Raw genomic sequence first — 15458 nt, forward strand, 5'->3', positions numbered from 1 at the left:
TGGTGGAAGAAAGCAGCTCAGGACATGGTAATCAGGAAGCTGAAAGAGATCAAGCTTGGCTCACCAGGGAAAAAAATATATACCTCAAAGACATGCCCCACCAACCCACCTAATTCACTCAAGTAGATTAATGCACTGATTAGGTTAAGGCTCTCATTACCCAATTATTTCACCTCTAAACTTTCTTGCATTGTTTTACACGTGAGCTTTTGGGGGACACCTCATATCTAAACCATAACACTCCTTGTTCTCCCATAATGAATTCCCAACTCCTTACCATGGTTATAAAGTCCATCCTAGGTGAACTTATTAATTTCCCACCTCACCTCTTTTTACTTCCCATCTCTCTCCCTCCCTCCTCCGCCCCCCTCCCCAGGGATTGAACCTATGGGCTCTTAACCTCTGAGCCAGATCCCCAGCATTTCTTTTTTTAATTTCTAAACAGGGTTTCACTAAGTTGGGGCAGCTGGCTTGGAACTCTCCATCCTCCTGATCCTCCTACCTCAGCCTCTCCAGCCACTGGGATGGCTGGGAGGACAGGTGAGCACCGCCACACCCAGCACTTCCTCCTTTGTTCTCTATGCTCTTAGCTACACTGAACTACTTTTGATCCTTCAAACTCTTTCCCCCTTAGACCTCTGTACCTGCTGTTTTCCTCTTCTTGAACTCTCTTTTATCCCCATACTCTTTTTTTTTTTTTTAATATTTATTTCTTAGTTTTCGACAGACACAACATCTTTGTTTGTATGTGGTGCTGAGGATCGAACCCGGGCCGCACGCATGCCAGGCTAGTGCACTACCACTTGAGCCACATCCCCAGCCCCTATCCCCATACTCTTATTCCTCTATTTCTTCTTGCTTCTACCCATTTTTCTGCATTCAGCTTCCCTAACACTGTCTCTTTTCTACCCCTCACCCTTACTGGCCTCCAGCTCTCACCTCTCCATCCCAGGTGCTCTCAGAGCACATTACACTTATATTTCCTCAGTGTCAGTCATGTAGGCCCTATCTGCCCCTCTATCATTCTACGTAGGGAGGCAGGGTATTTTTTGTTTGTTTGTTTGTTTTAATTCAGCACCATGCGCAGTGCCTGGAGTAAGGCAAGGGCTTAACTAAGATTGATTAGATGCCTTAAATAATCCATTCTGTGCCAGGCACAGTGGTGTGCACTTGTAATCCCAGCAACTTGGGAGGCTAAGGAGGAGGATCACAAGTTTGAGGTCAGCCCCAGCAACTTAGTGAGGCCCTAAGCAACTTAGTGAGAACTTGTCTTAAAATAAAAAAAAAAATTAAAAGGGCTGGGATGTAGCTCTGTAGTAAAGCATCCCTGGTTCAATCCCCAGTATCCAAAAAAACTGCTCCAAGGCTCAAAACACTCTGAGGCTCCAACAGCCCCATAAACCTATAATTGCTACATCTTGAATCTTGTAATGTGAAACAGGGCCCAAGCTGGTTGGGATAGTTTTCAATTTTTTCAAGAAAATATTGGCTGTTTCATGGACTGGGCTGTTCTGAGCCTGGGAGAACTCACTCCAAAATAGGGCCAGGGAGTGGCTCCAGGATTCTTCCCTCTTCCAGCAATCATCCTGGTGGACAGGCCTGTCTGGGAGGGACACACCTCAGCAACAGCTGGTGGGATGTTTACTTGCTGTTCCTATGTCCAGGGCCTATTTCTGGAGAAGATATTGGATATAAGCCTGTGCCATTCCTCCACTGACCTTGCCAAGCGCTGGGTGATGAGAGCATGTGCCAGAAAGAACAGTGACACTCACTTAGCTTATCTCCCTGGCTCCAACCCAAGCTTCTCTGGGTGTATCAGGTCATTGCTGCTTTGCTTCTGTTGGTAATTACCCTTCATTGGCTCTATAGTTTAGCATTAAATATTGCTTCATTTGTTCTGTCAGTTTTACTAAAGACAGAAGTGAAAAAAGAAAGTTTTGGGCGATAAGGCTCTCCTAACTCATAAATCTGATTTCAGAATCCTCACCGGTGTTCCTTGGAGTTTAAAAGGCCAAAGGAAACAGATCAGCATTTTAGGCCAATACAATTTTTCCTATGGTTAGTCCAATTACTAAGGGAACTGGAACCCAAAGAGGTCATTTGACTTATTTATGACCACAACTAAGCCACAAAGCAAAGATAGCATCCAAGACTCTTGGTTTCAAATTTAGTACCACTTTAATAGCCTAAGTTTAATCTATATTAATAAGTTAGCTTTGGGAGCTAATATCAACTTTGGTTTTGGAAAATGGGGTTTCACCTTTTTAGGGTCGTCACTTAAGCTGTCACCTCAAAACCAACTGTAACCATAGTTACAACTCATTGGATCCTTTTCTGTGAAGATCTCCTCAAAGAGAAAATCAAGAAGGTGGCTGGAGAACTAGGGTCTTCCTCCCAAACCTCCACCAGGTTTTCCTCTAGATCAATACCCTAACTTTTCTATTAAAGTGTCTTTTTCTGAGACAGAAAATTGGAGATAGGGAAAAGAAAAAGCTAGATTCTTGCTTGAATAATAAAAACACTATTTTCTGGTTTAGAAACATTCTCATACCACCCTAGGACCAGCCGTCCTATGAAGAGTATTTAGGGTTCTCATTGTTATTTTTCCTTAAATTATTGTTACTGAGGAAGAAAAAAAATTTATCATGTACAGTGAAGAAAAATCTTAAGTCTTTTTTTTTTTTTTTTTTTAACCTATTCACCCAGCTGAAAGTCATCAGATAGTCCTAGAAGAAGTGTGAGGTCTGATGGTATCTGAATCCCAGGCAGAGATGGTAGCTCCAAGCTTGGTCTGAGGCCAGATGATAGTCAGTGTTCTGTTTTCTCAAAGTACCCATAAATCACTGGGCATGGTGGTATACACCTGTAATTGCAGCTACTCAGAAGGCTCAGGCAGGAGGATTTCAAGTTTGAGGTTAGCTTCTGCAACTTAGCAAAACCCTCTCTCAAAAAATAAAAAGGGGACTGGAGATATAGCTCAGTTGGCAGAGTGCTTGCTTTGCATGCACAAGGTCCTGGGTTCAATCCCCAGTACCACAAATAAGTAAATAAATAAATAAAATAAAAAGAGCTGGGGATGTAGTTCAGTGGTAGAGTACCCTGGTTCAACCCCTATTAACATACACACACACCAGTAGGAATAAAGCTAATACCATTAGTCAATGAAAAAAATGTATATTTGGGTATTATATCATTAAGCAAATATATGGAATCACTTGGTTAGCCCCAATCCTTCTGGGTAAGGCAAATACTTGATTTGGAAATGAAGATTTTTATAGCCTCTCTGCTCAACATTAGGGATTTAGAAACTATTACCCAGAAGAAGCTCCACTGGGGCCATGGCTTCAGAATCACCTTCGGGAGGCTTCCGTTAAAAACAGGAGACAGGCAAAGGTTACCAGATCCCCTCACTGGCATGCATTTATCTTTACCTCCCACTGCCTAGGAATATCTCTCTGGGAGGAATCCAATCACCAACACCACACACAGTTATTCTGATGAGAAAAGTTTTATATGGACAACAGATATTTTGTATGTTTATATGAATAAGAGTATGATAAACAAGGAAGAAAGTGCAGGCTCAGCCAGGAAAACTGTGACAAGGAAAAAGTTTGGAACTATTCAGGAGTAGTGTCAAGCACTAAACCATATTTACAAATCTAATTTGGAAACTGGCACAGGAAAAAGTTGGGGGAGAAGCCATGCATGAAATAAAAATATGTATATACACAGATATAAACACCCACATTTTCACACTTCTTTCACCCATTTTCTCCACAAGGCAAAAATCAGACAAAGGAAAAACCCAGCCTCTTTTTTCAGAGTCCCTCTATTTCCTACATATTTGTTATGGAAGCTCCACATGGGCTTGGATTCAAGGCAGCTGACTTCACTCTCATTAACCCCACTCACCCCTGACAATTCACCAAGGGAATACTTGGGATACAGAAGAAGCAAGAAAAAAATGTGGCTCACTTAACATGATACAGAAGGGCATCAGTGTCTCCAAGTACTTTTACACCCAGTCCTTCACTAGATCCTCATCAGATTTTTAACCAGCAACAGAGCTCAGTCAAGCTGAGACACAGAGGAAAGCAGTATTCTGATCCAGCACTCACTGGGTCAGTCACTTCATCCAAGACAGTCACACATGCCAGCCCCAAGGAAGTCCTCAGGGGCCTGCAGCTGTTTGCTTTGTGGAGTGGAGGTTTGGGCTTTTACCCTCCCTGGATTTCTCCTTACTGCCATTGCCACTGAGCTCTCTGCTGTTCCCTCTGGACCTGAGACAGCTGCTCAGCTTGTGTGTATGTAATTTATTGTTCTGCTGTCGCTGGCTTGTCCCAGGCCGCCTCTGGCTTCTCAGCCTGCGACTCTGGAGGGATCAGATACTGGACCTCCTCCGTGCTGATGGCTACTTTATCTGGCTGGAGCCACCTCTTGAAATGTTCCAAGGTGCTACAAAAGAGCAAAAGAAAAGGGTGGCTGTATCAGACCTCAATGATTAATCACTTAATGATTAGCTCAGTTACTCAAATATTGCCTTCCCTCCCACCACCAATTCCTTCCTACAATTGTTTTTCACTGCTAACACAGGAGAACAGCGCGATGCTCCTCTGACAGCTGTGCATCCTGGCAGCTCCACGGCATAATTTACCCCCTAGTGGGCACTTTGGCTATAAGCAGCACCAGGCCCCCTTCAAATGCAGAGCCTCTGAAGGCTTGATGAGAATAGCTGAAGAGCTTATGCCTCAGTCTTATCCTTTTTTCCTCAAAACTGAAGAGGAGAGAAATTGTCAAGGGGAGGAAACACTCAAATAAATATGAAATTATTAGCGAGGCAGAAAAGTAAGAATCTTTAAATCTCATACCTGAGGCATCTGAGGCTCAATTTTATATACATAGTGCTTATATTTGTAGTAAGTGCAATATTTCCTATATATGTGTGTGTGTTGTTTATTTCATCCCATAGCAAGTCCCCAAGATAGAAACATCTGAGCTGCAAATGTTCCCCACAAAGGAATGGCCATTATGCCAGAAGGCTCTTTGTGTTTGCCTATGTAGAGAGAGGATGATTGTCAGGCTCACAGCCACCCTCCCACCTTCCCTAAGTACCCAGGCTCCTACACCTTACAATTATTAGACATTCACAGAAAAATATAAATGATAAGAAATAATGTAAACCTCATTCTATGCTCTTTAATAGCCCAAAGCCATAACAGCAGATTTTAGACATTTGTCAGTGTATGGGGGAATTGTGCTTTGGACAGCTGGATTTCTTAGCCATTACTTCTTTGACAAAAGCACACAAGGAGGAGCATCATCTACTTGGCCCTCACAAATGCAAAGACCCACATGAGTCCACTGAAAAATGACCTCTATTTAAAACATAAACTTTGAAGTTTGAAAACAAATGGTGCTTGTTCTGAAGGATGATAGAAAGAAGAGTTCCCACCATTGTAGGCATGGGATCAGATCCAATCATCAGAGAGTGGAGCAAGCAGCTGACTGACTCTCAAGCCCATGGCTCAGGGGAATCAGGTGTGATAGGGATATTAATTTTCATCAACTATACTTTCACAGAATTATTCAAATTATTTCTATAGAAAAGGGAGAGCCCCATTATGTTAAGCATGGATAAATACACAAAAATGTGCTGCTCTGATTTCAAAGAAACATCATTCTTTCTGGAGAATTATACAGAAGAAAGTTTTGTCTTTTTTTTTTCCCTCAAAAGTGGATTGTAGGGAGATATGCAAGAGGAGAGAAACTATAAGCAAACATCAAAATGTTAATAGGTCAGAATCTATACATCCTCAAATCACCTATGTTTGAGGCAGTTTATAGCTCAATTAGGTTGAGGCTTCAGAGAGAAAAGAAAAAACTTTATTTTATTTTATGAGCCTTCAGAAGGTAGTTGGCCTGACCTTAGAGGCCATGCTAATTTCTGAAGGATTTGGGGGCATGCTGATCCAATATTTGAGATAATATAAGTGAAAATGCTTTGCAAATTAAAAAGTAAAATACAACTATCAAGTTTATTCACACGCTGTCCTTGATTTTAGCAGCAGCATCTTCATCTGATATGATGGGACTCTCAATATCAATATTAATGATGTCTTACAAACTTAGGTTAACACCTTTGGTTAAAATTAAAGTTTTCACTCTTCAGTGAATTTTTTTAATTAAATTTCCTTTTTTAACTGATAAAAGCATAAAACTTTGGTTAAAATTCAATTTTTCACTCCCCAATGCATTTTTTAATTAAATTTCTTATTTTAATTGATAAAACATAAAAATTATATGTACTAATGAACTCCCTCCATTACTTTTTATTTTGAATAAATTCTTACCAAACTTTAAAATTCTGCTAGGGAAGATAACATTAACAATAGCTAACATTTATATTGTGCTTAACATGTGCCAGGCAGTGTTCTAAGGCCTTTACACAGAGTAACTCATTTAACTCTTATAACAACCTTATGAGATGAAAGCTATCAATCCCACTGTACAGATTGGGAAACTGAAACACACACAGGTTATTTATTCCAGAACATACAATTAGTTAAATGGGAGAGTCAAACTCCCAAGTGTTAAGTACCAAACAACTTATGCGGCACAAGGCCTATATCCAAACCACCTCAGGTATCATTCAAGCCCTCCCTTCTCCCTGGTACAAACACCAGAGCCAGGAGGAGCTCAACAGAGTACATTCTATCACTTCCACTCATCTAGCTCTTCTCTTATGCTGCCTCTTGTTATTAGGTAATCTTTATATATATTTGTTGTCTGTCTCTATCTGAGGACCTAAAACTCAAAAACAAAAACAAAAATATTGCTAAAAGGCTAAAACTTCTTATACAACCCTCTCATAACACCAAGCACAGTGCCATCATACAGTAGCTGCTTAATAAATTTATTCATTTGGTCTACACAAATTTATCGAGTAGCTACAATATGATGTGTTATCCTCTACTCTATTCAATCTGTGACTAACATGTAGCTGGGGTATTGGCTTTACGGCAAAATTATAAAAAATCTGCTAAGTTAAGAGCAAACTGAGTAACCTTACAAAGGCTGATTTTAGCTCAAAAGAACTAATGTTGGGGCTGGGGATGTGGCTCAAGCGGTAGCACGCCCGCCTGGCATGCATGCAGCCCGGGTTCGGTCCCTAGTACCACATCCAAACAAAGATGTTGTGTCTGCCGAAAACTAAAAAAATAAATAAATAAATATTGAAATTCTCTCTCTCTTTAAAAAAAGAAAAAAGAAGAACTAATGTTGATCTCAAAAAATATCAGGACTCAGATGTCACTATCCCTGAATTCTTTAGAGAAGAAGTGCTCTCAGTGAAACAGACTGGAATTGGACTGGAAATCAATTTACCTCTCATCGGAATCAAGTCCATCTACAAAGAACTCAGATGCTAACTTCTCCTGGAGGAACCGATCCCAGCATTCCTTCTTGGCTTGGGCCAGGGTTCGAAGCATGTCCTTGGAAGTGACTTCCTCATTTAAACCTTTGATTCTTCGAAGTTTCTTCTCTAAAGAGAAGAGAAAACAGAGCTTAACAAAGAAAGTGAGTGTGAAATGAAATACCAATTTACCAATGAAAAATGCCAATTTACCAATTCTCTCACTGATGAAAATATTCACATATCCTGTACAAGAGATAATTTTTAAAGGACACATAAAAAGTAACTGAACATACTTCTTTTTCCTTCATAATGTCCTCATCCTGCATTGTATCAAATAAATGTTTAACCCAAGAAAAGGGAAAAGCCATGGGTTCTCATAAATAAATCAATGGCATGTTTTCTTTGAAATCACAGAAGCCCAGCAGGTATCTCTCTAAGGAATGCTTGTTTTTCCTGGTATGACATGTATATACTATCGTCTGTTTTCCGATTCCTTGAAAATAATGTCTCTGAGGAGTAAATGGTTTTTCTTCTTGTTACAGTGACATGAGTGGTTTTCCAAATCTCATGAGAAAGAATTAGAGAAAATGATGAGAGATCCAATGGTTCATTAGACACTAAAATTGACTCAATGAGAATTCAATGGTAAGAGACCTTTAAGATCTCTATGTGATTAAATTCTTGATTAAAGAAAAAGAATCTCCCAAAATTTTAAAAAGTTGCTCAGTTTGTGGTCTGGATGTTGGAGCCTAATAAAAACAAACATCTTGTAATCCCTCCGAGAGTAGTCCATATGGCTTCCTGATGATAGATGTTTAATTACTCTTCTTTGCATTTTAAGTATAACTGTTGAACAGATTTTCCCTTTTGAAGAACACAAGAAAGAATATCACCATTTACCTTTTTCCTTAATTTAGTCTTTTCTTCAACTATAATATGGGCATGTGCTACATAAAGATGCTTTGGTCTCTGGGCTTGGTGGTGCATACCTATTATCCCAGCAGCTTGGGAGGCTAAGATAGGAGGATCATGAATTCAAAGCCAGCCTCAGCAATGGTAAGGCACCAAGCAACTCAGTGAGATCCTCTCTTTAAATAAAATATAAAACAGGGCTGGGGATGTGGGCCAGTGGTTGAGTGCCCCAGAGTTCAATCACCGGTATCCCCTCCCCAAAGAAAAGATGCTTTGGTCAAGAGCAGACCACATCTACAATGGTGATTCCATAAGATTATGTCGCCTACTGATAACATAGCTATCTTAGTTGGACTGTGTATACTCTATGATGTCCACACAATTCTGAAATTACCTAACAACACATTTCTCAGAATCCATCTCTGTTAAGCAAATATGATTAAGCAGTGCATGATTCTGCATGGGTAAACAAAGGCTTTTTTGTGTATGTGGAGGGGATAATGGACATTAAGCCTAGAACCAACAGAAACTTATATGATATGTAATGCAATCCTGTTTTCATTTCTAAACAAGTCCTATCAGCTAACATCTACTGATAAAACAATAAGCACTTGTGTTCCTGTAAGAGTTCACCTGTATAAAAAACCTACAGTTTATAAATATTAAAATGTGAAGGAAAAAAGAAAGTTTCAAAAATAAAATTGTGAATAAAAGTGAAGGGTTTTATTTTTTCCTTAAGGATATAAAAGGGGTTATGCATATCTCATGTTTATCTGGTTACATTTTTAATTATTGCTCTTACCAGTGAATTCTCTTTGATACATGTTTATTTGGCAATAGAAACAATCTTCATATTGTCTGGCCTTGGTTGTCATAGTGAAAAATATACTTTGGGCTACAAAAGACTTTCCCCTCTCTCAGTGTGCTGAGTTCCTGAGGAGGTATGATTTCCACAGGGCAGGCAGAAACAGACATGTTTACATACTCCAAACCTGCCTGCCATTGTCTCCCAGCCCCTTTCCTAGGAAACATAAATGGCTCCCATTTTCTCCAGAGAAGGAAATTTTAATTACCAGTTAGTTTCTTAACTGATTTTAGAAAAGTTTAGTTTAGAAAAGTTTTGTAACTTTCTTTTTTTTTTTTTATTTCTTACATACATGACAGTAGTAGAGTTGTAACTTTCCAAGTTAGTCTTCGCCAATCAAAATCATCACCATCTCCATGAGGCGTATATTAGAATATATTATTCTAATAACCCCAGTCACATGGTACTAACAAGCCAATGGATCTGGTTCTTTAGCTTTCTCAGACTGTTGTTGTTTCTCCTTATCATTATTAAGCAGGTGCTCTGGCTACTGAAAGCAGAACTTTCAACCCCTTCAGACATGGCTGCAAGCATTATTATTCTCTTTGGTGACTTCCCCACAAATTTCACATTACTCCCTCATCTTTCTTATTCTCTATCATTCCAACTGTTTTACTCCTATTTTTTCCCTCCATTATGCCATTAATGAAATTCTTTTTGTTCTCCCAAGGTATTCCTTAGCAATCATATAAGCTCTGCTTCTTCTCTCCGTCCTTCATTAAAAGCTCCTTCTCCCTGGCTTGCCTTTCCTTCCTCAAATTATGAGTTTGAAGATTTGGTCTTGTGATAGATGTTCCAGCAACAAAAGAATACCATAAGAAGAAATTATTTTGACAGTTTTCACCATAAACAAATGATAAATGCTTGAGGAGAATAGATATTCTTACCTTGACTTAAATATTCCGTAACATACACACGTATCAAAACATTACATGGGGGCTGAGTTGTGGCTCAGCGGTACAGCACTTGCCTAGCATGTACGAAAACCTGGGTTTGATCCTTAGCACCACATAAAAACAAATTAAATAAAGGTATTGTGTCCAACGACAACTAAAATATAAATTAAAAAAAAAATACACACACATTACATGGTACCCCATTAATGTGTACAGTTTTAATTAATTGATTTAAAAAAATATTTTTCTAGTTGTAGATGGTCACAATACCTTCATTTTATTTATTTACTTATTTTTTTATGTGGTACTGAGGTTTGAACCCAGTGCCCCACATGTGCGAGGCAAGCGCTCTACCACTAAGCCACAACCCCAGCCCTTAATTTATTTACTTTTAAAATCTTTTTCTTTTTTTTTTTTTAAAGTTGTCAATAAACCTTTATTGTATTTATTTATATGTAATCCTGAGAATTGAACCCAGGGCCTCACACATGCTAGGCAAGCGCTGTACCACTGAGCCACAACCCCAGACCCAATTTATTTTTTATATTTTAAAACTAGGATTGAAACCTGGGGCACTTTACCACTGAGCTATAGCCCCAGCCCTTTTTTGAAAATTTTATTTTGAGACAAGGTCTCACTAAGTTGCTGAGGCTGGCCTCAAATTTGTAATCACCTTGCCTCGGCTTCCCATGTAGCTGGAATTACAACACGTACCACCATGCCAGGCAACATGTACAGTTTTTATGCTTTTATGTATCAGTTAAAAAATTAATTAGGTTGACATTTCTCTTTCTCCTTGCATGGAACAATCTGAATTTCATTCCTATGCTTGGAATCTCTCTAGATACTTAATTATGGCCACAGGACACGGCACTGAAAATGTATACAAGAAACATTTTTTTAAAATAAAATGGCTGGGGGGCTGGGGATGTGGCTCAAGTGGTAGTGCGCTCGCCTGGCGGCCCGGGTTTGATCCTCAGCACCACATACAAACAAAGATGTTGTGTCCACCGAAAACTAAAAAAAAATAAAAATAAAAAAATTTTTTTAAAAAAATGGCTGGGGCTGGGGATTGTAGCTCAATTGGTAGAGTGTTTGCTTTTCATGTGTGAGGTACTGGGTTCGATCCTCAGCACCACTTAAAAAACAAATAAATAAAATAAAGATATATAGAAAAATAAAATGGCTAATAAGAGATAAAATGAATTTATGTCAACACACCTTCCCATTTCCAACAATCAATCTATATAATATAACAATTTTTCCAGCTCTACCATTAGAAATCTCCATGTAGCTTTGGGGTCATGAGCATTTCTATCAAGATGGTATAAAGTTTAACACTTTTAAGTTACCTGAATATATGGGCAGGCCAATAACAGTAAGCAAGAGGGTTCTACAGAACACCAAGAAATAAAACAGAATTTAAGTCAGGTGTAGTGGTGCATGCTTGTAATCCAACCTGGGAGGCTAGGGCAAGAGGATCACAAGTTTGAGGCTAGTCTGGGCAATTTAGCAAGACCCTGTTTCAAAATAAAAAATAAAAAGGGCTGGGGATTTAGTTCGGTAGTATAGCACCCCTAGGTTCAATCCTCCATACTGCCAAATGAATAAATAAAACCCCAAAATACAGAATTTAGATGAAATGGTTAGAGGTAGGAGGGGACAAAAATTGCTCCAAGGGATGTGCAAGAAAAGTGAGGGTGATCCTTTCCTATAACAAAACTGAAACACCCCTAGATTTACATCTAACAGATACATGTATAAAAGACTTAAAAAAAAAAAAAGGAAATAGGAAACCAAGTTTGATTCAAGAGAACTTCAACATGCTCCTCTAAAACCACCAACTTCTGATTTTAAAAAGAGAGAAAGTACGCCAGCAAGCTAACTTACCTAGAGATGCTAAATATACTTCTGAATCCTGCAAGGGAGCCCAGGGCTTTATAGCTGGCTGGACTGCAAAGTTTTCTGCCTCCCTCTGGCCTTCACCTGTAGGGTAAGAATTCACAAAGGAGTCCGTGAAGGCATTGTTGGCAACATCTTCGTCAGGATTTGGCAGACAGGAACAGATTTCGGCCCAGAGATCTCTGCCAGATCTTGTAGCTGTAGAGTCAACACTCTCAAACATTTTCATTTGGGATTTAAGCTGGAAAACAGAATATCAAGTAAGTAAGAACCAGTTTTAAGAATACAGTATAAATGTGTGACACTCACATATTTATTTGTCCATTAACGAAGGTAATAGGATTTTAAGAAGTTTCTTTTAACAAAAAAATTAAAATATCTTCCATCAGATTCATATTGTGTACAAAGATGTCAAAATGGCAATTGAGTTCCTTTCTAGCTCTGCATTCATCAAGTTATTCAAAATGAAGTTTGTCTTCATGAAATTTCCATCCCAGCAACTTGGGAGGAGGCTGAGGCAGGAGGATTGCAAGTTTAAGAACAGCCTTAGCAACCTAGTGAGGCCCTTTAACAAGATCCTGTCTCGGCTGGTGTTGTGGCTCAGTGGTAGAGCACTTGACAGCATGTATGAGGCACTGGGTTGCATTCTCAGCACTACATAAAAATAAATTTAAAAATAAACGTCCATTGACAACTAAAATATATTAACAAAAAAATTCTGTCTCTAAATAAAAATGACTTGGGATAGGACTTCGTTAAGTGTCTCTGGGTTCAATTCTCGGTACCAAAAATAAAATAAAAAATAAATAAAAAAAATAAAGGTGGGGGGAGGTGCTGGGGATATAGCTCAGTTAGTAGAGTGCTTACCTCGAATACACAAGGCCCCAGCATTTTATTTAAATAAATAAAAAGGGACTTTCCATAAGCCCAAACACAAAACGATATATACTATATGATTCTACTCATATGAGCTGATAAGCAGAAAATAGACTGGTAGTCATCAGGGGCTGGAGAGAAGGGAAAATGTAAAGCTATTTTTCCTTTTTTTTTTTTAGTTGTAGGTAGACACAATGCCTTTATTTTTATTTATTTATTTTAATGTGGTGTTGAGGATCAAACCCAGTGCCTTACCCGTGCTAGGCGAGGACTTACCACTGAGCTACAACCCCAGCCCTGGGAAGTTATTTCTTAAGGATACAGTTTTTATTTGGAGAGTTCTGTAGCTGAATAATGGTTATAGCTATATAATGATATAAATGCCACTGAGCAGTACACACAAAAATAGTTAAAATTTTATATTGCGTGTGTGTTTTGTTTTGTTTTTGAGATGGGGTCTCAGTAAGTTGCCCAGGTTGGCTTCTAACTCACAATCTTCCTGCCTAAGTATCCCAAGTAGCTGGGATTTCAAGTGTAGGCCACCACCCTGACTTACATTATATATTCTCCCTCTCTCTTTCACACACACAGGAATTTCTAGGATGCTTCCAGTGTGAACAAAAAGCTGTGCTTTTTTCTGAAGATCTCCAAAATGTAACTGCTCTATCCTTAGCCAATTACATTCTGTTTTCAACAGAACCCAGACAAGCACTTGCACAGTCCCATAGACATGAAGATAGTAAAAGTGCTACATGACTGTCTGTCAGAAGGTACCCTCATAGTACAAGGGCCATTGCTCATTACATGTAGCAGCTGGTCTATAATTCATAATTTATCTTTTTCACTTTTATGGGGCTGGGCATGTGGCTCAAGCGGTAGCGCACTCGCCTGGCATGCGTGCGGCCCGGGTTCGATCCTCAGCACCACATACAAACAAAGATGTTGTGTCTGCAGAAAAACTAAGAAATAAATATTTAAAAAAAAATTTTCTCTCTCTCCCATCTCTCACTCTCTCTTTCAAAAAAAAAAAAATTAAATTATTAGGCTTTTTTTTTTTTTTTGGTACCAGGGTTTGAAACCAGAGGTACTTAACCACTGAGCCACTTTTCTATTTTTTTAATTTTGAGACAAAGACTCACCAAGTTGCTTAGAGCCTTGCTAAATTGCTGAAGCTGGTCTCAAACTTGCAAATCTCCTGTCTCCTGTTTCAGTCTCCCAAGTCGCTGGGATGACACACAGGTGTGTGTCACTATACCCAGCTAAGTAACCATTTTAATTGTGTACATTTATGGGGTATAGTGTTCACTACATATAAACAACGTGTAATGCTCAGATCAGGGTAGTTAGCATTTAACCGAAACATTGAAAAATAGGCATTTTCATCATTTTATAGATGGAGAAACAGGTTCAAAAGGATAGCTGCTTAAGGGCACATTACTAATACATGATGAATCTCTGACTGGAGACCAGACTGGTGCTGCTCCAAAACCCATATTTTTACCAATATTTTATCCAATATTCTGCCTGTCTGGGACGCTGAAAGCAGCCCAAGCAAGGACAGATGGGAAAGAACCTGGGAGCTTGCATAATCAACTATGTTTAAAGTTCAGATTAACACCTTCCCTGAAGGGTCTTATAGAGTCTGGTGTGGTGGCGCACGCCTGAAATCCCAGCTACTCAGGTGGCCCAGGCAGTTGGATGGAAAGCCCCAAAAGGATTGGATATGTAGTTCAGGGGTAGAGCGTTTGACTAGCATGTGGGAAGACCAGCCTCAGTACTGCAAAATCAGTACATAAAAAAAAAAAAAAGAAAAAAGAAAAAGTCTTTGCGATAAGGAAGGAAGGTTGCCCAGCGCAAGGTCTGAAAAATTCCAAGCGACAGAGCCCAGCAGTCATAGAAAAGGCCCAAGGTTAAAGAGACAGATATGCCATGGTGTCCCAGATGAAACGAGGAACCTACCCGCCTCTGAACCCACCCAACCAAAACTTAGCTCTCACTGGAGCACGTCCAGATCGTGGCCACAGGTGTCTGGACCCCCGCAGGAAACCCTGAATCCAGACTCTAGGCCTCAGTCGCTCTGGCATCAAGGACTGGCTGGGAGTGACGACAAATCAGGTCCTCGACACCCTCTGGTTTTCTGCGGTCAGTTCAGACCAGGGAATACAAAATGCTGGACACCCCAAGCCCTCCTCACCTGCCACAATCACCTACCCAGCAACCTGGGATCGCTCGGCTCAGGTCTGTCGCCGGTAAGCAGGAAGAAACAGGGAGGGGCGGAGTCTCCAAGTGACGGAGCCCAGCAGTCCTCCAATTATCATCCGACCTGGCGACGTTGTGTGAGTCGATTGGTCTAGGGGAGCTCGTGAGGAAGCCAGGAGCCGAAGGCGGGGAAGAAGTGGGCGGGGCTGTGGTTGCCGGGAAACAGAGGAATCACGTGCCGGGAGCCCCGCCTCCTCGCCAATTCCCGCCCAAGTGTGGGGATTTCTTGCAGAGCTGGAGGTTCCAGCATCACCTTCTTGCCCCCTGCTGGGTTACAGTACTCCAGTTTTCCATACCTTTGACTTTTCTTGCCCCCTGAGCAATTTTCCGGGCT

General features: G+C 40.0%; 1 protein-coding gene across 2 annotated transcripts; it reads right to left on the reverse strand.

The window, feature by feature from the left end:
* Positions 1–3158: 3158 nt before the first annotated feature.
* Positions 3159–15150, reverse strand: Ccdc32 (coiled-coil domain containing 32). 2 transcript variants are annotated; one of them, XM_076850562.2, is made up of 4 exons: positions 15077–15150; positions 11978–12230; positions 7384–7540; positions 3159–4455 (listed from the first exon to the last, which is right to left on the reverse strand). In XM_076850562.2, exons 2-4 carry the CDS (start codon positions 12216–12218, stop codon positions 4314–4316), a joined length of 540 nt encoding a protein of 179 aa, XP_076706677.1. In that variant the 5' UTR covers positions 12219–12230; positions 15077–15150; the 3' UTR covers positions 3159–4313. The 2 variants fall into 2 exon arrangements, with proteins under 2 accessions (XP_076706677.1, XP_076706676.1); XM_076850561.2 differs by having other exon boundaries at positions 15060–15129.
* Positions 15151–15458: the final 308 nt, after the last annotated feature.

This window comes from Callospermophilus lateralis, chromosome 3 (assembly GCF_048772815.1).
Source record: "Callospermophilus lateralis isolate mCalLat2 chromosome 3, mCalLat2.hap1, whole genome shotgun sequence".
Taxonomy (NCBI): domain Eukaryota; kingdom Metazoa; phylum Chordata; class Mammalia; order Rodentia; family Sciuridae; genus Callospermophilus; species Callospermophilus lateralis.

What these genes read in the sequence shown, in the direction of transcription:
- Ccdc32 (XM_076850562.2), bottom strand. Translation starts at nt 12,218, where the DNA reads ATGAAAATGTTTGAGAGTGTTGACTCTACAGCTACAAGATCTGGCAGA. An exon ending in AGTATATTTAGCATCTCTAG is followed by an intron (nt 7,541 to 11,977) that starts GTAAGTTAGCTT and finishes TCTTCTCTTTAG; the next exon opens with AGAAGAAACTTCGAAGAATC. An exon ending in GGACTTGATTCCGATGAGAG is followed by an intron (nt 4,456 to 7,383) that starts GTAAATTGATTT and finishes GCTCTTTTGTAG; the next exon opens with CACCTTGGAACATTTCAAGA.